This window comes from Mus musculus, chromosome 2 (genome assembly GCF_000001635.26).
Source record: "Mus musculus strain C57BL/6J chromosome 2, GRCm38.p6 C57BL/6J".
Taxonomy (NCBI): domain Eukaryota; kingdom Metazoa; phylum Chordata; class Mammalia; order Rodentia; family Muridae; genus Mus; species Mus musculus.
Genome location: NC_000068.7, coordinates 172025517 through 172049349, shown reverse-complemented (window position 1 = coordinate 172049349; position 23833 = coordinate 172025517). Strand labels below are relative to the sequence as shown.

General features: G+C 46.0%; 1 protein-coding gene across 1 annotated transcript; it reads left to right on the top strand.

The window, feature by feature from the left end:
- Window positions 1–5883: 5883 nt before the first annotated feature.
- Window positions 5884–13014, top strand: Cbln4 (cerebellin 4 precursor protein). The gene is made up of 3 exons (NM_175631.3): window positions 5884–7333; window positions 10260–10376; window positions 11783–13014. The coding sequence occupies exons 1-3, from the start codon at window positions 7052–7054 to the stop codon at window positions 11978–11980; spliced, it is 597 nt and encodes a 198-aa protein (NP_783439.1). The 5' UTR covers window positions 5884–7051; the 3' UTR covers window positions 11981–13014.
- Window positions 13015–23833: the final 10819 nt, after the last annotated feature.

The window sequence follows — 23833 nt, the reverse complement described above, 5'->3', positions numbered from 1 at the left end:
GTGGATCCTTGCATAAAATCTACACGAGATCAAGGCAGTCAACATTCTAGTGTCAAGGGGGAAGGGTAAGTGAGCCCCAGTCCATAACTGAAGAGCTGTAGAGAGTTGGTGGCCTCTAAGGGAGGGAGACTCAGTTTTCCTTAAGAGTGTGGCTCCTGGTGGGGTTGATCTGGCTGCACTTGTGGAGTCCATGCTCAGAAGTATGTGGAGAGCACAAATTGTGCTCAGTGGGTCTATCCAATAGATAAAGCAGTATTTTAAAAACTGTAAAAAACAAGATATCATATTGTCTTAGTTGGGGTTTCTATTGCTGTGATGAAACACCATGACCAAAAAGCGAGTTGAGGAGGAAAGGGTTTATTTGGGTTACACTTCCACATAGCTGTCCATCACTGAAGGAAGTCAGGACAGAACTCAAACAAGACAGGAGCCTGGAGGTAGGAGATGTTACACAGACCATGGAGGGATGCCGCTTACTGGCTCGCCCCTCATGGCTTGCTCAGCCTGCATTCATATAAAACTCAGGACCACCAGCCCAGTGATGGGTCCACAATAGGTGGACCCAGCCACAATGGGTCCTCCCGCATTGATCACTATTTTTTTTTTAAAATAATACCTTACAGCTGAGTCTCATGGGGACATTTCCTCAACTGAGGCTCCTTCCTCTCTATGATTCTAGCATGTGTCAGGTTGACACAGAACCAGCCAGCACACACATTAATTCTCTATAAGTAAAAAGGATGCAAGTGCTGTGGAACGAACTGTCAGGAGTGGTCCTTCACATACTCCCCCTTTTACTCCTTCGAGGTTTCCATTCTTAGGGAGTTTTTCACTGTGAATAGTGTTTGAAAGTATATAGCGGTGTCTCTCCTCAGGTCCTTCTACCTGCTTTACCTGTGTGACCTTGACGATGTGACCTCTTAGCTTCCTGATCAAGCTTCCTGTTCGCAGGCCTTCCTGGTCATTACAGTCTCTCTCTCTCTCTCTCTCTCTCTCTCTCTCTCTCTCTCTCTCTCTCTCTCTCTCTCTCTCTCTGGAACTGCAAGCCTAATAAACTCTTCCATACTTTGCTTGTATCCACGGTGTTTTATCACGGCAACATCAATGTCACCAACCCAGTAGCAGAGAGTGGACTCAACATCTCAAGCTCCTCTCAACTTTCTGAAAGACTTTCCTCTTTCCTCTTACATTGGCAGTGGTTTCAATTGATACTGTTTGTACAACGAGAAATCTCAGAGCAGTGGTAAGTGTTTTGTTTTTTTTTCCCCCCCGCTCAGTAAACACTTATTTAGTCATCTCCACTCGCCACTAAATCCTGTGCTCCTGAGGGAGTTCATAGCCCACGGAAAACACAGCAAAAACGCAATAACTTGACATTGTAATAAATAGATCGACAGGGCAAACATAGCGCACTATGGGAAAGCCAAAACAGAGAGTCAAAATGTGACCGCCATGGCGGCCAAGCCACCTCACCGCACACTGACAACTTCAACTCCGATCTTCTTGGCTGACATTGAGGTGGGAAGAGGAAAATCTCAGGCAGGCTTTAAATGGTAAATTAAACTGAAAGATCATGAAATCATCATCTAGTGTTCTCGATAGCACCATCTTTACTAAATCGCCTACCACTTTGTTGTCTCCAGAAGGAACCACCGGGATAAGTCTGGCATAGCTCTGGAACGTTGTGGTCCTCACATTCTTCTTCTTTCTTCTCAGGGCTTTGCTCTCCATAAGCCATTTACTTTCACTCAATGGAACAAAACAAAACAAAACAAAACATTTTCTTGGTCTATCTTTCTTAGCTATCACTTTAAAGGAGGGGTAATTAATCAACTCAGGGAGCTTCGACCGGCTGGGACACGAACCTTGGGCTCACGTGCTCTCGCTTTCCCACCCCGCCTGCGTGACTGACCCGAGGCTGTCTGGACAGGATGCTTGGAGTCTTTAGTCACTCCGAGCCAGGCGAGTTCTTCCGAACCCAGTGCCTCGCGTGCCTGTCCGCCTTCTCACAGACACCATCTTCTGAAGCAGCTCCCCCCTGGATCCTGCCTGTCTTGGCTCTCTCAACACTAAGTTCCCGTAGGAGACGTAATTTGTTTTCAAGTGGAGAAGTTAAGCCCAGCTACAGAGATGTGAAACAGAGATGAATTCAAAGGGGGCAGGGCGGCCATCCAAGGAGGGGGGCATCCAACGGGGGCGGGGTGGGCATCTAAAGGCATCTGGGAACCTCAGCGGAGGGAAGTGTTTGATTCACAGATGGTAAGTTTTCTAGTACCACACTTTAAAATATTTTAATTATTTTTGAGTATGTATTTTTGATACTCTCCATCTACATTGCTCCTCCTGGAGCCAATCCCACCTCTCTATGCACCCAACTTTGTGTTCTGTTTTTAATTGTTCTTTAAGAAACACACAGGGAACCCATCAAGCCTGATACGTGTTGCCCAAATACTCTTGGGTGTGGGGCCTGCTCTAGAGCATCCTCACAGGAAACGATTCTCCCTTCTCTCAGCAGGCATTAAACGCCAAAAGAACCTCACACTTCATGCTGGGATTCGGTCTGCCTTGAGCTCCTGCTGGTCTTGCGCACACTGTCACGGCCACTGAGAGTTCATTTGTGGAACTGCCCCATTATATCTGGAGATATACCATTGCCCTTTAGTCACTCACCACCTCTGGCTCTAACAATCTTCTCAGCCATCTCTGATACCACATCTTTAACTGAAAAAAGAGAAAGAAAAGGAGGCAGATTCGGACAGCATCTGGAAAGCAACTTGGGCTTGGTTTTAATTCCTTTCTCCTGAAGCAGCTGGAGGTGAGGTAGGTGTTAGCGCTAGGGCTGAGGAGACTTATTCAGGAAACCTGCCCCAGGCAGAGGACTTTTCTAGTATCTCTTGGCAGGAGCCAAGTGTTGCATATTTGACATTTCCCAGTTGGCAGTTCCTTCTCCCCCAGCCTTTTGTGGTTTGAGTTAACAACAGTGGTTTCAGCAAGGATGCACCGTGACAAGAAGCAGGATAACAGGACAGCCTCAGGAAGTCCAAGGTCAGAGGGCTGCTGACCTCGCCTGACAGAAGTGAGGAACTGGAAAACTCCCCAGCCTCCAGGCTTGGCTTTAGTCACCAGCATGGAAGCCTCCTGCCATAACAATGAACTCTGCTGCAGCTTCGGCACACCTCCCACGTGACAGCGACAGCTGAGGAGTGTACTGACCTTGCGGCTGTAGCATACAGTGCTTCCCCACAGCTGTCTCAGCCTTGAGGTCCAAGCCCAGACAAAGACAGTCTGGGAGCCTCCTCTCAGCGGTCTGTCTAGGTCTGATACCCAATGGACTTCTGGTATTTAAGGGATTGCCAGTGCCACAGCCTTGAAGCTCTCTCAGTTCTGTCTTCCGTAGGGGAGAAAGGTATAACTGATTGGCTCACAATGTCATATAACTTTTCCTAGCAGGTGACTGCAGGAAATGCCCCATCCCACACCTACAGGTCACCTTGAATAGCAAGACTTCTTTTAACAAGGAACCAAGACTTTCACCCAGATGACTGAAGCTTTGGATTTGTGTTTCATGGAAGAAGTTTCGCTCCAATTAGCTTGTACTAGAGGACAAATGGCTGATACGATGCAGTCTATTTAGAAGTGTTCAGTCGCTGTTCATTTAGCCCCTGGGTCTGTAATGCAGTCCCCCTGCTGGATTTGAGGCCTACAAAAATACTCCGTCGGTGACAGAAGAAAGAAATGTATTTAGCTAAGAGCTTCTTTGGAAAATAAATCCTAAGAGAAGAAAAGAATACAGAGAGAATATATCGGGGCTTGTGAGGAGAATAAAGGTTATCTATTTAACAGCTCTGTCAATTGAGTTCTTTCTCAAACTTCTCCCAGTTGAAAAACAAACAAACAAAACCCCAAGGCTTAGCTTGGATTCTTCATCTTGGCCAGAGGAGGCACTCTTACCCTTACAAGAGAAAAAGTCGAACCAAATTTCTTCTAGTGTCTGGTCTCAAACCCAGCCCTGGAGCCAGGGAGATGGCTCAGCCAATAAAAGCTCTTGCTCTGCAAGCACGAGGGTCTAGCAAATTCCCAGAACTCACATGAAAAGCCAAGTGTGGATGCACGTGCTTATGACACCAGCACCAGAGAAGGGGGAGACAGGAGGCTTGCTGAGGCTGGCTGACGGAGAGCCAGCTCCAAGGTCAGTGAGAGACCCTGTCCCAAGGGAGTAAGGTGTAAAACAATAGGCAATAGAGCAGGACCACGTGCACATACACGAGTGGACACACACACAACATGCACACACACATGCCCACACATACACATATGCACACACATGCATGTACACACACAATGGAACATGCACAGACATTCACATGTACACACATGCACACATATATACACATACATGCACACACATACACACATGCACACACATGCATGCACACACACAATAGAACATGCATAGACATATACATGTACACATACACACATGCACACACATACACACATGCACACACATGCATGCACACACACACAATAGAACATCCATAGACATATACATGTACACATACACACATGCACACACATGCATGCACACACAATAGAACATGCATAGACATATACATGTACACATACATACACACATACATATGTGCATATACATTTACACACACATACACATACATTTGCACACACATGCACACATATGTATACACACCCACACCCACACACACCACGGAAGTGCCACAGGCACTGCAATGACTAGTGATCAGTGTTTGAATAAGGACATCAGAAAAGGTCAGATGAGAAACTATATGAAGTTTACGGTGGTGTCAAGGTGGCACTCTCCTAAAGGCCTGGCAAGCTTTTCTGTTTTTTTTTTAGAGCTTCGATGAAAGATATGCAACATTGTTACAAATAGCATAGCCCCAGAGCCCCAGCAACTCACAAGCTGCACTGACTACCTCCCTCAACTGTGTTTCCAGACAGCACATCTTTATATCACTATAAGAAGTTGGGGCTAAGGATCAACCCTAGGGGCATCTTGTATCTTAATACTTGGAATTTCAGCATGAGCTTGCGGCACACATTCCCTTGGAGAACCTTAGGAGATCAGACTAAAGATGTAGGTCTGTCTGGATTCTGCAGAGGAAGAGCTCGAACGCCATTCCAAGAACGCACAGGACCATCTGGGAAGCTTAATCTGACCCAAGGACATGACTCAACCTCTAAACAATTTGCAACCAGTACGTACTAATCAGGAGGTCTGAGTGGCTGGTGGCTTCCACAGGGACGTTGTTTTGATTAGAGAATAGCTGCACTGTTCTCCTGCAGCTGAAGTCAAGAGAAGTCAACAAGGAATTTGGGAGTGTCCTGACCCCAAAGAATACTGAACCAGAAAGCCGGGGCCCTTAGTTTGGGTAGTATTGGCCACTCATTAAGGTCTTGGTCAGGTTCATGCAGCCAACTCCAAAGCCAAGCTCTGCTTCCCCGCTTCCCTTCCGTGGCTTCCGAAAAGGAAAATAAGTTGCCAGTCAGAGGCCAAGATGGCAGTGGAGTGCACAGGGGAGGAACATCAAAGAGGGAGAGGGTGCAGTACTCTCGGGGTGTGCATTTTAATTGTTACATTTAAGGGATACTGTTCACTATGATTGTTCCTGCCCCTGATTGGGATGGCTGCACAGCGTGAGAAGGCGAGCCCCAGTGGGTTCCGAGGCTCATCCTCTTGAGCAGAAGAAAAAAAAACAGGCGCCTCCTCCACACCCGCCCCGCCCAGGGCACAGAACTGCCCCCGGGCTTTTCTGGGCTCTCCAGGCTCGAGGGTTACGTGGGACAAGCTCCTGACCAGGCGCAGTTGGGGGACACTGGCTGGTCCTCTTAGCGTCAGATAGCAAACCGCGCAGATTCGCCGAGGTCCTTCCATCTCCACATCTGAGCTGGCAGCGCCACGTTCGGTTCAGAGAGTCTTGCGCAGGGCAGGGTGAGGGGACCCACAACTCCCTCTGCGGGTCCAGGTGGAGCTGGCGGCGAGCAGCCGCGGACCCCTGGCAGGTGCAGGCAGGTGAGCATCATCCTCTGGGTACACAAAGTGCGATTTCGGGGGGATCAAGTGACCTCAGACCTTGGCAGCCGGCAGCGCCGTGCGTCCCGCTCTGTCCGGGTGCGTTCAACGTCACACAGGCGCTGCTCCGCTGGGGTCAACGGACGCCTTTTCTGCTTTCCGGGGATCCACGGGATGAGCGGGCGAGCCAAAGCCATCTGCAGGCAGCACTCCTATAAATAGCGCGCGGGTGCCCTCTCGGCGCTGTCCCTCCGGCTGCACTGCACGCTGAGACACAAAGTTGTGCGCAGGGACGCGGGAACCCAGGGCAGTAGGCGCCCTGCACCTTAGAACTGCTTTTGGCGACGGGCACTCAGCTGCCGCCTACCTGCGTCGGAGTGACACCGGGCTTTGGGGGAATTTTTGACCAAGCGCAAGTGGAAGTCGCTAGCATCCTAGCCATGGACATAACCTGGCATTCTTCTCATCCCCGGAAACACCTCCTGCCTCTGTAATTTGTTCCTGCGCCAACCAGAGTCCCTCGGACAGGACCGACACCCGCACCGCTCGGCACTAGCCACCTTTGCTAGCGTTTACTCGCGGAGTCCCCTCTGTGTCTTCAGCTCTGTGCTTCACCAGGAGTGCTTGGGTTCGGGGTGAGAATTTATTTTGTTCTTTTGAGGTGTGACTGAGAGGGTCTGGAGACTTTTTAGATGTCAAGGGACAAGTGTGGGTGCCGTGGCCCCAGGCAAAACTGATTTGGGGGTGGAGGAGTTAGGGTAGGAGTTCTGCATGAGCTCCTTAAAGGACAAAGGTAACAGAGCCAGCCAGCCAGTTCGAAGGGAGACTTCAGTCCTGAGAATTGGTGGAAGTGCGCGCGCCGCTGCTGCCGCCGCCGCCGCTGTTCCTGCAGCGCTGTCGATCTAGCCACTGGCGTCTTCCCGAGCTCCCGGATCCCGGGGTAGCAGGCGCCGCCTGGGAGCAGAAGCGCCAGGCTGCCGCTTGCGCACGCGGCTCACCATGGGCTCCGCGCGCCGGGCGCTGTCCGTGGTACCAGCCGTTCTGCTGATTCTAGTGCTGCCTGTCTGGGCACAGAATGACACGGAACCGATCGTTCTGGAGGGCAAGTGTCTGGTGGTGTGCGACTCGAACCCAGCTACAGACTCCAAGGGATCATCATCTTCCCCTCTGGGGATATCGGTCCGGGCAGCAAACTCCAAGGTGGCTTTTTCGGCGGTTCGGAGCACCAACCACGAGCCATCTGAGATGAGCAACAAGACTCGCATCATTTACTTTGATCAGGTCAGACTCCCGAGGGATGCAGAGCGCATATGGGGATGGGTGGTCTCTGGGTATCGGGGGCTGCATGCCCAGATTCAGCTAATATGAATAGGATGTGGCGAGATCGTTTTATCAACTGACGGTATCAGTTTGAAACTCAGAGCTGCCTCCCTTCCCCAGCAACCACAGCCTCCATTCAGTCCCGTAGTCTTTGGCACAGGCCTGCGCGGTGGGTGGCTTGGGAGCGCAGAGGAAAGCACCTGGAGATACGACAAGTTTAACAGCAACAGGTCATCAGGGGCTGAAGGGAATACTGTCCCTGGATGCTGAGATCTATTGGTAGAGAAGTTGGGCCTCTGGCTCAGACTTATCAGCAGGTGCCCTGGAGGCGTTTCTGAGGGGGCCCTATTAGACAGTCTGAATTGTTTGACTTGTGTTTCCAGGTGGAGGCTCATCTCTCCACAAGGCTCTGGGGTTCCACAAGGTGCAGGGACCCTTCCAAGTAGACACAGATGATTAGGGGTGTGGTTCTGGGGGGGGGGGGGTCAGAGACCATCTCCAGATCTCTAGCTAGGGTGACTCCGCAGGGTCCAGGGTAGCTGGATTAACACCACCCTGCCTGGTAGAGATCAAAAGCCTTTCTCACTATTGCTCCACTCAGAAAAGTTGCCCAGGCAGGAGGAAAAAGGATGGAGTAATTGCATAGAGCTTGGGCAGGTAAGCGCTGGGGGCTGGGTTTCCCTTTCTGGTTCCCCCAGGGCATTGTAATTTGCTGAGAAAGCACAGATTTTGAGGTAGCAGCCAGGGGATGGGGCTGAAACTGATGAAAGCTGCAGCTTCTGCCCAGCTGCTCAGGGCTCTGTAGACAGGAGTGACGAGCAATCCCTGGGATTCAGCTTAGCAAAGCCCTGACTCCTGCATTTTGGTTCCAATCCCAACAGTACCAGGAGTCTGTCTTATGCCAAAGTCACACAGTTCACAGTTGTATGCCGAGTCCCGCAGGCGGGTTAAGCGGGGCTTCGGGACATGCCAGGAAAGACTCGGGGTGACGTTCGTGCTCTTGACTTAATTCTAAGTAAGACACTCGCCAGCTGGCTAGAGACAGAGATGTCTCCCTAGAGGCTTAGAATGGGATAGCTATAATTTTAAAAAAATGAATTAAGTAATCCCTTTAGAGATTTTGGTGCAGTGTTTAACAAAGTGATGGAGAGGGAGCCTAAGGCCAGCCTGGTCTGTGTTTTAGCGCATTATCTAAATGCTGAAGCCTCGTGGACATTGTGTTATCCTTGTCTGGGGCATTCTTTTCAATGTCCTTCCCACCAATTAGAACAGGAAAGGGGTTTTTCTTTTGTTCTGGGAGCCGTGCATCTTTGAGACAACAAGACACACTTAGTTATAAATCTTGACGTGCTTGGATGCTTCTATTACCCTGCAGAGTCCGCGGCTAGCTTCGTGTTTACTGATCAACAATAATTGGCACCTCTACTTTGTTAATAAAGGATGCCTCTTGTGTCCGAGTCTCCCAGTCTTGGCTAAGCACTTTACATTATTCTAACGTGCTTGGCAAAAAGATGTTTTGTCAGGCCATTGTGCACAGCTGGTGACGGGGCTTTAGAAAGTCCATCTGGTCACACGTCAGAGGGCAGAGAGCTGATACTTATGGTGAGAAGCTGGGATCTCACACCTCGCACAGATCTGTATTTCAAGGCAGGGCTGAGACCGGTGCATTTACCTAAGTGTTCTGACGTTCTGGCGTGCTGTAAAGAGGCAGGGTGCACTTTGAGGAAATGAAGCAGGAAGTACGAAATATGTTAATCTTGACAAGATGATGATGTTTGAGACAGATAACAGCAGACTGACTCTAATAAGCAGGAAATATATCTTTGGAGACACATCTGATTGTTATGGATTTATTTCTTGGTGAGACATGAAAGAAAGCTTCCTTGTTTTGTTTGGGCTCTTATGCTCTCCCAGGAAGGGACGTACCTCCGAGACACTGAGATTTGACTGAGAATGTACAGAAAATCAGAGTTAATGTCACAACCAGGCCACACACTGGAACACAAGGCACATTGTGGCTTTCTTAGAAACAACGGCTAACTTAACTTTTCACTTTAGACCCTTGAGCTTCAGATAGATTTCAGGTGGCTGATAGGAAGATAAAACAAGACACGGGAGAGCACGGAAAGGCCACCCGGTTTACTGTCCACATGTATGCCCTTCTCTTGGCACCCAGCCAGGGCTGATTCATTGCCAGTGTATGATATTAAGGCTTAGATGGCACATAAGCAAAAAAAAAAAAAAAAAAAGCCATCGGTCTGAGGACAGCTCTGGCAGAGGCTAGGGGAAGAACCTGGCTTTGCCATCTCTGTGGCCCCAACTTGTGGTGCCATGGACTAATGCCCCATGGTAGGGAGGATAACATGCCTCTGTGGTGTGTCCAGGGATTACTGCAGGATGCCGATTGGCTGGCTGGGTAACGTCCCTTCTGGACGTTGGGAAGGCGCATGGACTGTGGAGATGGAACCGAACAGCAGACATCTTCCCTCCGATTCTCAGTGAAAGCTAAGACAGACCTTCACATGGTACTCTGGTGATCCCAGACACCTCGGCCTGGAAACTGACACCTGAATGCAACACAGTCATTGTATTTATTTACCTTTTTCCCCTGTGCTATTTAAAAGGTAGAAGACGCTTCCAGTATGCACTTTTATTTCCAAGTCACTTAACAAGAAAGACATAGGATTAGCTGTTTTATTCTCTATTGTTTCTGAAGTTAGTTATTTAAAAAAAAAAAAAAAGGGAAGAAACAGGAGAGAGAAAAAAAAGAGAGAAGGGCCATATAAAGAAATGGGGAGGGGAGGAAGAAGAAGGGGAGGAGGGAGGGATTTATTGTACTCATGGGAGGAAACTACAATTTTCTGTTATTTGTTGCTTTTTATTGCAGATCCTGGTTAACGTGGGTAATTTTTTCACATTGGAATCTGTCTTTGTGGCACCGAGGAAAGGAATCTATAGTTTCAGTTTTCACGTAATTAAAGTCTACCAGAGCCAAACCATCCAGGTACATCCTCCCATTGAGTGCTCCTTGCCTCTGCAGGGTGTACTTGCATTGTAAAGATAGTTGTCTATCTTTTCTGTTTGTTTTCAAAGGCGTGTGATTTGCAATTTTTTTTCCTTTACAACATCCACTTGGGTGTGTGACAAAAGCGAGTAGAAAAATAAGCAACACAAGACAAAACAACAACAGCAACAACAAAACACAGTTTGGGAAAGTTTCACGACACAAATCTGTACAGGGGGTTGGTCTTTATCTCATGCTTGAACAAAAGTTACTCAAACTTATACGGAAAAAAAATCTTACAAAACTTTACAAATGAACATTAAATAAACAGAATAAGTACACTACCATCTAAAAATGGTGTGATGCAACAACAACAACAACAACAACACAGCTTGGCAACAACAAAGATTCCATGACAGGGATCTCTATGGAATATAGTACTTTTATCTCATGCCAAAATAAAAGTTACTCAGACTTATACAGAAAAAAAGTCTCGTAAAACTTTACAAATGAACGTTAAACAAACAAAACAGGCTTGCTATCATTTAAAAATTGTGGGTTGCAATTAACTATTGAAGCCACCAAACTACCAGGGAGCCAGCTACTTATGACGCTTTTGAGAAAGGCTGTGCGGAGCTTGGCGTGCTAGAGCTTATTTTTGGCTTCTACTTTTCTAGCAACTTCTCCCCAGTTGCATAGTTAGTGTAGTGCATGTTTATAGCGTTCTAGAATGTTACATTGAATACCTAGCATTTATATTATATTTTATGTCCCTATGATTAATAGATGGCACAGTCATCTGCCACTTTTATATCCCAGTGACTGGATCAACTGGCTGGCCTTAGGTTTCATCTACTCCATATTAATCCTAACCTAGAGAAAGGGAGTGTTTAGTGAACATATCTACTTCCCTGGAAACTGACATTTCAAATGACTTTCGTTGCTGTGCAAATTCCAGAAACCGAGACGCCTTCTCAGTTGCTGGGAGCAGCTGGTGCTATCTGACCATGTCAGGGTTAGGTCAACATTGGGAAGCTAGTGGACAACTTTGTTACCAAATAGTTTAAGCTGAGCATAAGAGGCTGGTCCAGTGGTTAGCTTTGTTTCCACACTGAGGGAAAGTCAGTTTTCCACATGATTAGATGGCTTTCTGGAGGGCATTATTTTTGTAGGAATATAAGGAAATTTTCATTGGAAAACATACACACACAGAAAAACACACACCCACACACTCACATACACACAAACACACATTAAATCTGACCCTGACATATGTCCAGTTTGAAAGAAAAGGAGAATATTTCTAAAATAGCAAATATTTGACCAGGTCATGCTTTGAACTGTTTCCTAGCACAGATTTCGATTTTAAAGGGAGCTTTTTTTGTGGGGGTGATTTTTCTTTCCAGGTTAACTTGATGTTAAATGGAAAACCAGTCATCTCTGCATTTGCTGGTGATAAAGATGTGACCCGTGAAGCCGCCACTAATGGAGTGCTCCTGTACCTGGACAAAGAAGATAAGGTCTACCTAAAACTGGAGAAAGGTAACTTGCTCGGTGGCTGGCAGTATTCCACGTTTTCTGGCTTTCTGGTGTTTCCTCTATAGAACCCGACTTCTCCGTGATGCCCAAGAGTGAGGGCGCCCACCCCGGGTTATCAGAAGAGCACTCTTGGATTGATGTCTCTTACTGTTTTGTTCATGGCTGACTATGGATTCTCTCTGAGAATTCTAGACCTGTCTGGACAGACACAAAGTTTCACAGATCATTTTCGTGTGTGTGCCAGTTTCCTTATATGTGGACTGGGACTCTAAAGCTGAAAAATCCCCGATCTGCTTACATGTTAACTGTCAGAAGCCGTCTCAAGGTTTGTCCTGTTTAGTTTCCTGCTGTTACAGCATTGGCTGCAGATGTGGGTTTTTTTTATTTCTTTGTTTTTGAAAGACAGGCTAATGGGTCTGAAAGTTAGAAAACTTGGAAGTTCTGACTTCAGTGGTTATAGTGGAACTGCCAAAGACATGTATACACGTGTGGATACATTGATTATTAATTATACTTTTTAAACAAATTATAATTACTTTTGAATTTGTTTGTTTTGTTCTCTTAAGGTAACTGGGATTGTATTTTAGTGACTGGCGTTGTGTTCTCTCTACCCATAAGGTAACAAATGTCTTGCCTCAAAATGTCCCTTAACTCTGAACTCACCCACATGACCTCCCTCCTGCCCCTAAAACGAATGCTCCATAGTTGTATTTTAATTATATATGTGAAAGAGTCATATTTTCCAAATTATATTTTCTAATAGGAAAAACAGATCATAATCTGACAAAGAAGAAGTTATTTACCCCAACTCTAATGCTCAGCGCCAAACCTTGGCAAAGTACCTCTCCTTGGTGGGAAATCGAATACTCTATCGCTCAACCTTAATTAACATGATTGATAATAGCTACTTTATTAAACCCATAAGGAATATTTTCTCCTTCACTATGACCACTTTATTAACTGGAGATAGTATGCCCTTATTTTTAATTGTATCTATTTTTCAAATCTCCTGTTGTGTTTGAAATATCATCTGGTTTTGCCTTAATTCCTTAACTTGTATATATTTATCTGTTCAGCTAATATTAAATCCAGATACTCCATAACTAAATTTAGTGCAATATCTTATTTTGTCTTTTGTATAGGTCATATGAATTCATAAAATTATTTATGTCTCTGTTACAGAATAAAGATTATTATATGTTAGTGAAATGGTTGGCTTGGTCCTTTTGGTTCTGAGGTTGTGTCTTTTTATGTAGTTTATCTACCCTCCATCATCCCTTCTCTTCCTGCATCCTTCCCTCTCTCCCTCCTTCCCTTCTTCCTCCCCTCCCTCCCTTCTCCTTGTTCCTTTTTCCTGGAAGAAAAAAAAAAAAAAGAAAAGAAAACCTCCAAACCTCCCTGAGTTTTTAGGTAATGTCCTTTGAGTAAGTATAGGAAATCTTTACTCTATTTAATCTGTCCAAATCCAGGAGTTGCAAGCTTGCCAAAAGGGAATCAATGAATTTAGCAAACTCTCCCTTCACAAGGACTTGCTAGGAAAATGAAGTTAAAACGATCTCTTGGAATATCACAAGGTTGTTCCATGTATGAATGACTGGTAGCCAATATCCAGGCTGGTATCTCCAACCAGAGGATTGCAGCAAAGGCTCTGCCTGCTCCCAGCACTTCTCTTTGAAGGGGAAGACAGTATTTCTATAACTGGGGGAGGGTGGTGGTGGTGGTGGTGGTGGTGGTGGTGGTGGTGGTGGTTCTATTTCTAAGTCTGTGGCCCTGCTGGGGCAAGGGTCCTCTTGTAGCTGAAGCCACAGGGAACATGTTATAAAAGAGCCACTCTGGCACAACTTCCAGAGAGTCTGATTGATCTCTATGATAGGATGTTCAGGCAGCTCTAGGAAGACTTCTCTCTTTCCTAGAAAGAACTCCCTGAAGATCCTGGCAACAGTTCTTGGTGCAGGTTGTCCTCTGCTAGCTTTCACTCAATAACCTTGATTTTATAATATGGAATACTGGTTTTGTTTTCCAGTATTGCATACAGAGATAAATAACAAAGGTGGCTTTCCTTCATAGAGCACTGGGATGCTCTAACCATGAACCAACTTTGCCTAGTGGTTACTTCCACCCCATCTTTGCAAACCAAGTCTGCATCTGGACATCACAGCACGGCAGTCATAAGGGAATAGATCTGTTAGTCATTATTTTGGCAACATGAGTTAAGAGTATGGAAATGACCAATAGACACCCATGGCAGGATGGCAAGAGTTAGGCTATTATCAAAATAGGCCAGTGTACCAATGTATTAGACAAGTGGGCTTGTAGCCATCTTTGTGGTGCCTCCTTTATCTATCTTGATTCTTCTGAACATACAAGTGTGTTGGTGAAGTGCTGAGCTTTATGTCCTAACTTACGCATCTAACTAAGTCTAACACATGCATCTTGGAATGCACAATCCATTGTGTGTTGGGGAAGACCTGAGACTGTGGCCATCCGGTCTGTGATGCTGAAGTCCACGTGAAGAGATCAGGCCAGGATGAGAACTATGGGGGTTCAACTTAACTAGGTTCTAGGAGGTTTAGAGCTATCACAGATACATTGTTCAGAAAATAAAATAAAAAATAAAACTGGCTTGAGTGAGAACAAGCAAAAGGAGGGGTGATATAGTCACAAAAGCACTGACAAGGTTGGGTAGATACAGGATGTAGCCCTGCGAACTTCCTTCCCTATCCCTGTGACTCTGGCAGGTTTTTTTTGATTGTTTGTTTGTTTTTTGTTTGTTTGTTTTTGTCTCTCTGAGCTTTAGTTACTTTAGTTGCAAAGAAGCAGTTGGCTGCAGTTGGCTACAAAGTTTCAGTCAGACACAGGAAGTGCTTGGGATACAGCGGGAGCAGTTTCCTCCTGAAAGAAACTCACTCAAACCAAGCTGAAGGAAAGAGCTGTGCAGGGAATCCGCCCGATTCCACACGCTTTGAGGGAGCTGTCCATGGTCTAGGACGGACTTCATTGATCTAATTAAATTTTTAAAAAAATTAAAGTATTATTACTGAGTTAAGTTTGCTGACCTCTTTGTTTTGACTTTTAGTTATTCTCTCTTGTATTCTTTTAGTCTCTAGCCTCTACTTTTTCTTTTAAGCAAATTATTGCTTTATATCATGTGTACACGTTAGTCTTGTGTATAAACCTGTTACATGTTTGTCATGTGTGTATACCTGTATGTACGTGTGTGTGTGTGTGTGTGTGTGTGTGTGTGTGTGTGTGTGTGTGTGTGAAGGCCAGAGGCCCACATTGAGTCGCTTCTTTGGTTGCTCTGACCTTATTTGAGACAGGGGTTTCGGAGCTCACCAATTGGCTATCCTTGCTGTCCATTAAGCCTTAGTGAATTTCCTGGCTTCACCTCCCAGGCCCTGGGGTTACAGACACATGCCACTGTACCTGGGTCCTGGCGATCTGGACTCAGATTCTCTTGTTTGTGTGGTATCCATTCCCTGCTGAGCCATCTCCCCAGCCCCCACTTTAATTTTTGAAACAAACATTGTCAACCAACATTGATGAATTCACCCTCGTTAACAGGCTATGGGCTGCAAAATCCTAAGGTTGTAGTGTGGCTGACATCTCCCTTTCCCTGTTTTGCTCTTGGCCCTAAAGACCAACAAAGCTGGATTTATCGCTTGAAGCAGCCTGTGGGTGTGGTCCCACCTTGTATTCCCATTGAGGGCCATGGGCTTTTATTCACCCTCTTGGACTCTATAAACCACTGGGCATCAGTGTCTTCTGGGCTTAGCAAGCTCCTATATTGGTTGACCTGGTGGCTAAAAGTGTTGAAAACAGAGATATATGGCCATAGCTCACTATTCTCACGCAAGTCCTTGGCACAATTTGATCCCTAGAGACTCTTTGGCAAAGGAGAGTATTGAAGAAGTTGGCATTTATTCCCTTACTAATACAGGTCAGCTTTTTGTATGGTTTTCAAGATTAAAATCACACATGCTTACACACACACACAAAACCTTGCTACCCTCAACCTTTGTGAGAGGCAATACTAGTTCTATGACCTTGACCCTAAACTTTTCTGTCAGCTTTCAAACCAACACACTAGCACAGGTTAACATGCCAACACACATAAGAATCACCTGGAGACCTGGATCAGATGCCGTCTTTGAGGGAGCAGATCTGGGAGGGGCTTGTGCTTCCACGAGGGTAACAGCTGCCTGCTGCACCCTCAGCTGCTGCTGCTGACTTAGATCTCTATCATCTTCAGCCTTGTTACTCATAGTAACGCCTATGAAGTGTACCACCTACAGACTCCGGGGCTTGTTAGAAACCCTCGTAGAGCCTAGACTCACACCAGACTCACCCAGTTGTAATCTGCATTTTAGCAAGTTTTTATTATTTTTTTGAAGATTTATTTCTTTTTTTTTTATGTACATGAATATGTACACGAATGTCTGTGTCCCATGTGCATGCAGTGCACATGGAGGTCAGGAGAGGGCGTCAGATCTCCTGGAACTGTAGTGACAGAGTTGGGGCTGGGACCTGAACGTGGATCCTCTAGAAAAGCAGCCAGTGCTCTTAACAGCTGATCGACCTCTGTAGCCCCATGTGAGGAGTTCTAGAAGCTCCATCTCTAAGGGAGTCTGCCTGCCTTGGGGCCACATAGGACATCAGGCAGCCTCAGCCCATGTAGTTCTTGCAGATGCCTGGATGCAGGCATGTGAGTAACATGTGACTAACCACTTTGGATGCTTCAACCTTTGCTAGCAGTGCTGATCCTTCAGGCATTGGAGAGGACCAGGCATTGGAGAGGACCAGTCTGGCACCATGTTCTCTGAGTGGGGAAAGCCAGGGAACCAACTGGGACAGACCAAGCAAGGGTTGCAGGATGGTTCTGAGTAAAGAAAGTCTTTCTTTTCCTGGACTGGAGACACAGGTGAGTGAGTCAGTCACCATGGTACGTGGCACGTGGAACCTTGCACAGGGCATCTCGGGAGGAAAAAACCTTCCTCTGCAACAGCACTTGTTCTGAGGCACAGAGGGAATTAGAGCTTGCTCCCCTGTAAACAAAATGCTCCCCTCTGGGGGTGGCACTGCCTCTGCAGGGCAACAGCCATTTCTTTCCAGCCTGTCTCTGGAGTTTCTCTGTTTTTGTCATGTTGAAGCTTTGCTGTCAAAGCATAATCAATAACAGACAGAAAATGCAGAGAAATTAGTGTGGTGTGGGTAACTATGTCCACATTCTTGTGTTTTCTTTCTTATCTTCATGACGAATGTTAAAAATAAATGGCTTGACTGACCTGTCCGCCCAGGGAGTCATTTCATGGTTTTCTTTCATAGCGTTCTAGAGAAAAGAAGAATGAAATCCGAGAAGCAGTGGCTGGGCTCACCTTGAGGTGGGAGTACAGGGAGGGCCATTACCCAGCAGCTAACAGACAAGGTGTGCTGTATGCGGGAATTACTGCAAAAGGCACAGGGCAGCACTTGGCATCACTGTGTCTATAGCTCCCTGGTCAAGAAGTTGAAGGATTAACAACACAGTGGATTTGCAGGTCTGAAAATATCTCCAGGGTCTCCAAGTTACACAAACCCCCCTGTTCTCTCTCTCTCTCTCTCTCTCTCTCTCTCTCTCTCTCTCTCTCTCTCTCTCTCTCTCTCCTCTCTCTTTCTCTGTGGCAGGGGGAGGGAGGTGGGGTGTACATGATGTGTGGATGCATGTGTCACTGTGAGGGGATAGTTGGTAATGCATGTGTGTGAGGATGTATGTACATGGATATGATGGGTACACATGCATGCACGTGTATTTGTATGTGGTGGCCAGAGGTGGATTTCAGATGTCAGTCCACAGGAGCTGGACTTTGTTTTTGGAGACAGGGTCTCTCTACACAGCTCTGTCTGTCCCAGAATTCACTAGGAAGAGGAGGCAGGGCTCAAAAGAGATCCAACTTCCTCGGCCTCCTGAGTACTGGTATTAAAGGCATATGCCACCATACCCAGGAAAATGTGTAGCCCAGGATAGCCTCAAACGTGTGATATCCTGCTTCCACCTCCTTCAGCAAATCCTGTTGCCGTACGTTGTCACAATCAGCTGCTTTGCTTTTGAGATGGAGTCCGTGGGATCTAGAATCACTCATTCAGATAGGCTGGCTGGTCAGTGAGCTTCCTGGATACTGTTCCTATTTCTCTGTGGGGTTGTGTCCTAAGTGTGGCTACCATGCCCAGCCTTTTTAAAGGTCAGTTCTGCAGATCAAACTCAGGTAGTTTCATGGCAAGCCCAGTGCTTAGTCACTGAGCCATTTCTTCAGCCTCTAAAAGAACATGGTGTATGCTTTAATGCTCCGCAGCCCCCTGTCTCATAGACCACGGACCCAGTTCACCACCATAACGCTCAGCCTGGGTGATGGGACTCTCGGAGTGGGGCTGGGGACTTTCTGTGTCCCTCTTTGTCTGTGAGGAGTAGGAAGCTATTTTCTGCTAAGATCCTTTTCCTTTGCTGTCTTAAAAATGCATAAACAGTCACACGTGTTCCTTTTAAACTATCTTTGCTTTTACTGTTAGCATTTTTTAGCACCACAGTCAAGCACTGTCATGATTTTGTCCCATGCAAGAAAACAAATGGAGGAAATGCCAACAAAGGGAGCATTTGATCAAAATAGCAGCATTCAAAGAGAAAAATTAATCCAGCAAAAAAATAAAATAAAATAAAATAAATAAAAGCAGAAAAACAGCCATTAAATCTTTGCTGGTATCCGACTTGACAATTCAGTGGGAAAGAGTTGGACTGATGTTTTGACATTGACACATTGCTATCACACTATTGTGAGAGTTAAGGGACCCCACTCTTCAGTGTTACTTCTCCCCTGAGGTGAGGTCAGTTCCCTGCAGGTGGAGGGATAATGCCACAGCGGCAAGGACTCAGCTCCTGTTGGTTAGGGGTGACTTCTGAAACAAGGCTGTATCAGAAGGAACTCTAAATCTACCCTCCTGTTCTTGGGCTGGGATAATTGGAAGGAACAGTGCTGCTGGGAGAGAGTGTAGAAACTGAGCTCTGGGGAGAGGATCGCCCTGCATTTCAGCAATCCAAGGGGGCCTTTGTCTGAGCTCCACAGGAAGCCACATTCTGCTCTCTCTGGCCAGAAAGCCAGGATGCAGTTAAGGCTTCTAGAGGCTGTAGGACGCCATAGGACTTTGGCTTAACATCAGAAGCACCATCCCACCCCAGGCTCCTGTCAGGGGCCAGAGGACTTTCTTGTTTTTCCTTCTTGGAAGACGGTAAGACAGTATTTTATAAACACTCATAAAGGGACCATAGAGTCCACAAGAACCATTAAAAAGTCCTGTTGTGCAAGATTCCTCATTTTCTGAATTGTTAAAAATAAGAGAGAAAGCCCCAAACCCTCCTTTACAATGCTTGTTGGCACAGAACCATGGAGCTGAGACAGAACTAAAGCCACAAGGTCATCCCTGAGGCTTCGAGAGTTCAAGGCCATTATCTGCTAGGAAGGAAGGAGCACAAGCGAATTCTCTTGGGGCTTGGGATGCCTATTCTTTCTTTTATTCCTTCCCCCCCCCCCTTGTCTGAGCAGGTTTTAAAAGAACTTCTATGCTAATTCTCTGGGCTATCCAGTCACTGGTATGACTGGCCAATGAATGAATGAATGAATTAATTAATTAATTAAATGAAATGATTCCTAATGATATTCTGCTAACTTATAAATCGGTGTCTTGCCCAATCTGGACTATCCAGTCACTGCTGTGACTGGCCAATAAACAAACAAACAAACAAATGGAATGATTTCTATTGATATTCTGCTAGCCAATCTGCGCTATCCAGTCACTGCTGTGACTGGCCAATAAACAAATAAACAAATAAACAAACAAACAAACAAACAAACAAATGGAATGATTTCTATTGATATTCTGCTAGCCAATCTGGGCTATCCAATCACTGCTGTGACTGGCCAATAAATAAATAAATGGAATGATTTCTAATGATATTCTGCTAGCTTACAGATCAGTGCCTTGTCCAGTCATCACTAGAGAGCAACAACAGGCACAGGGGAGCGGGTATAGAGACCCACAGTGGAGGAAGTCTAAATGTGAGGTCTCCATCAGGTCCCTTCCCGCAGAGCTCAGGGAATCCTGAGGTCCTGGGTGGAAAGATTATAAGGTCAGAGGAATAGAAGACATCAGGAACACGTGGCCCATTGAGTCAACTAAGCAGGGTTTGCATGAGCTCACAGAGACTGCAGCTGCAAGCATGGAACCTGCTCGGATCTACTCCAGGCTTCTCTCTGCATATGCTATGGCTATTAGCGCGGTGGTTTTGTGGGACTCCTGTTAGGGTAGGAGTGGCGTGTCTCTGATTTTCTGCCTGCTCTTGAGACTCTTTTCCTTCTATCGGGTTGCCTCTTCCAACCTCAATAAGAGGTTTTTGCCTTGTCTTATTGCACTGTGTGTGGTGGTTTTAATAGATATGTTCCCTCATATAAACACATATAGACTCATGTGTTTGATGCTTGGCCCCTAGGAAGTGGTACTATTAGGAGGTACGGTCTTGTTGGAGTGGGTGTGGCCTTCTTGGAGGAAGTGTGTCACTGTGGAGGCGGGCTTTGAGATCTCCTATGCTCAAGATATGCCCAGTATGGCAAACAGTCTCCTGATGTCTGTGGATCAAGATGTAGAACTCTCAGCAACTTCTCTAGCACCATGTCTGCCTGCATCCTACTATGCTTTTTGCCACGATGATAATGAACTAAATCTCTGAAACTGTAAGCCAGCCCCAAGTAAATGTTTTCCTTTATAAGAGTTGCCACGTTCATGGTATCTTTTCACAGCATAGGACTCTAACGAAGACAGAAGTTGGTAGCAGGACCTGGGGTGTTGCTCTGATAGGCCTGACCATGCTTTTGTTTGGAGGAGTGTGGATTTGGGGACTTTGGGTTAGGAAAGTGGGGTGCTTTAAGCTCTGCCTACTGGTCCATACTGACAGAAGCATAGAAGACAGAGGTGCTGAGGATGCTTTGAGCTGTGGAGGCCTGGCTCCAGAGGTTTCAGAGGATAAAAATTTTAGTGTGCTGCCTGGAGATCATTCTTGTGATATTTTAGTGAAGAATGTGGCTGCTTTTGCTCTTGTCCAAAGAGTCTGCCTGAGGTGAAAGTGAAGAGATTTAGGTTAGTAGCATTTGTAAAGAAAATCCAAGCAGCCTGTTATAGACTCTGCTGTGTGGCTACTGGTGTCCACCCTTACGAAGAACAGTTTGATGAAAAGGTCCACGCTGAACAAGGAAAAATACAAAATGTATGACTCAAGGAGAAAAGGTGCGCCAGAAAGTGGAATGGAGCTAAATCCCGTGTTAAAGGAGATAAACAGATTAATTAAATGAAGGATCCCACCCAGGTAAGCTTCCATCTTGTGAAAAGGAATTAAAGAAAGCTTTAGGTCCAGGCTTGGTGGTACACACCTTTAATACCAGCACTCAAGAGACAGAAGCATGCAGATCTCTGAGTTCAAGGTCAGACTGGTCCACAGATCAAGTTTCAGGTCAACCAAGTTTAGGTAGTGAAGGAAATCATGGATAATAGAAAGATGGTGAAGATGTAGTTGAACAAAGGGGTCCATGTTCCAACCACGGCAGGCAGCAGAACGTGGCAGCTTCGGCCACATGGTTCTGACTTTAGAATCAAGGACAGAAGAAAGGGGTATGAAACCTTTTTCTGGGACCAAGGAAAGCTGCTGAGGCCAGAAATGTGTCAGAGATATCCCTGCATGGAGACCTGCAGAGGCCACCGTGTGAAGCTGCGAAGGTGAAGCCTGGATTTCACTGGAGACACCAAGAGGTTAGAGATGCCAGAGCCGGGGGATACCTGCCAAGGAGAGCTGCTAACAGGGAGTGGTAACCGCCTGAAAGAAGAGTGTTGTAGCCAGTGCAGCTGAAAGGAGTTGGAGATTTGGAGAGCACTTTGACATCACACATAGAGATGCTGAGTTTGGAGTTTGCTGGATTTCAGTGTGGCTTTGGTCTAGTATTTCCTCACGGTGCCCCCTTCCCGATATGTTGGAATGGTAATGTATATCCTCTGCTGTTGTATGTTGGCAGTAGGTGATATGTTTTTGATTTTGATTTTTATGGGAGATTACAGTTAAGAGATTTTTATGAATCTCAGAAGAGACTTTGAACTTCGGACTTTTAAACATTGTTGAGACTGTAATAGACTATAGGGGTATTTATGTTGTACTAAATACATTTTGTACCTTATGTTAGGGCAAGCCTATGGGGGTAGGGGGATGGAATGTGGTTGTTTGAATAGATATGATCCCCCCCCCAGATTCATGTGTTCGAATGCTTGACCCATAGGGAATGGGCACTATTAGATGTGGCTTGATGGAATAAGTGTAGCCTTACTGAGGAAGCGCTCCATTGTGGGGGTGGGCTTTGAGTTCTCCTGTACTGAAGTTATGCCCAGTGTGGCAGGCAGACTCCTTCTGGTGCCTACAGATCAAGATGTAGAACTCTCAGCTCCTTTTCTAGCACCATGTCTGCCTGCGTAGCACCATGCTTCCCATCATTAAAGTTCTGAAACTGTAAGCCAGACCTAGTTAAATGATTTCCTTTGTAAGAGTTGCCATGGTCCTGGTGACCCCTCATAGTCATAAAACTCTAACTAAGACACCTTATTTTGCCATGTCTGGTTGTTGTTTCTTGGAGACCTGCTCTTTGCTGAAGGGAAATGAAGGAGGAGTGAATATTGGGGAGAGTGGAGGTGGGGGGATTTGGGGGAAGTGGAGGGAAGGAATACTGTGGTTGTGCTACATTGCATAAGAGAAGAATTGATTTTTCAAAAACCAAGTATTCTGAAAAAGAAATTGTTTCCTTACTTATTCATTATTTGCCTCTGTGTATATACATGTACACGTTCATTTGTGTACACGTGTGCGTGCATGTGGAGGCCAGTGGTCCACGTGAGGTGACTTCCTCAGTCATGCTCCATCCTAGTTTGTGGAGACAGGCTTCTCACTGAACCCAGAACTAAAAGGTTTGGCTAGACAGGCTGGCACGAGAGACTGGCACGAGAGCTCGGGGGAACTCCTGTCTGCATCTCCCTAGCGTCGAGGCTACAGGGACGCTTTGCCACCCTGGGGTTTCTACATTGGTTCTGGGGACAGGATGCAGATTTTCATGCTTGTCAGGCAAGCACTTGGCCAAATGAGTCATTGCCTTGGCCTCCATGATTTTTTAAACTGAAGACACACCGGGTCAGCTAAGCTTATTTTATATAATATATTAATATTATATTATTATTAATTATGATATATCAAACATAATATTGTATCATTATTAATATACAATATATTAGTGCATTTTATTTATTTATATTAATACAAATGTATCGTTATTATTTTATATAATTTATGACATATTATTAATATATATTTATATATTTATACACTGTGTGCCTCCTGTATACTCCACATTCCTACTGCATACCCCATACGCTGAACCTGGCTTCTCATCCTTGCTTCCCCAAGAGGATTTTAGACTCTAATTATCTTTAAACTTCACTTCACCTAAGACCTCATCAGATGTTCAGTACAAACAAATCGCTGGCCTCTGCAGTTTGTGGGCGGGAACTTTGCCATGTGAATGCAGAACACAGGTTAGCATAGGTTGAGTTCATGTTTTGAAACAGACGCCTGCTGCCAGCCTCCCCGTCATGGTTTTACCACGTGTTCTCTCAGGGCCAGGCTTTGTGCAAGGCTAAGGAGTGACATGGGGCCGCTGGGAACAATGGTGGGAGCCGAGTGCTTCAGAGAGGAAGCTCTTTAATGCACGTCATTGTCAGATTTCTAAAGAGTGTCTTTGGCTCTAGGAATAAAGCATGTCGGCCTTTTGACTTGGCCTGTGTTAGGCCCTTCAAAGCCCACTTGAACC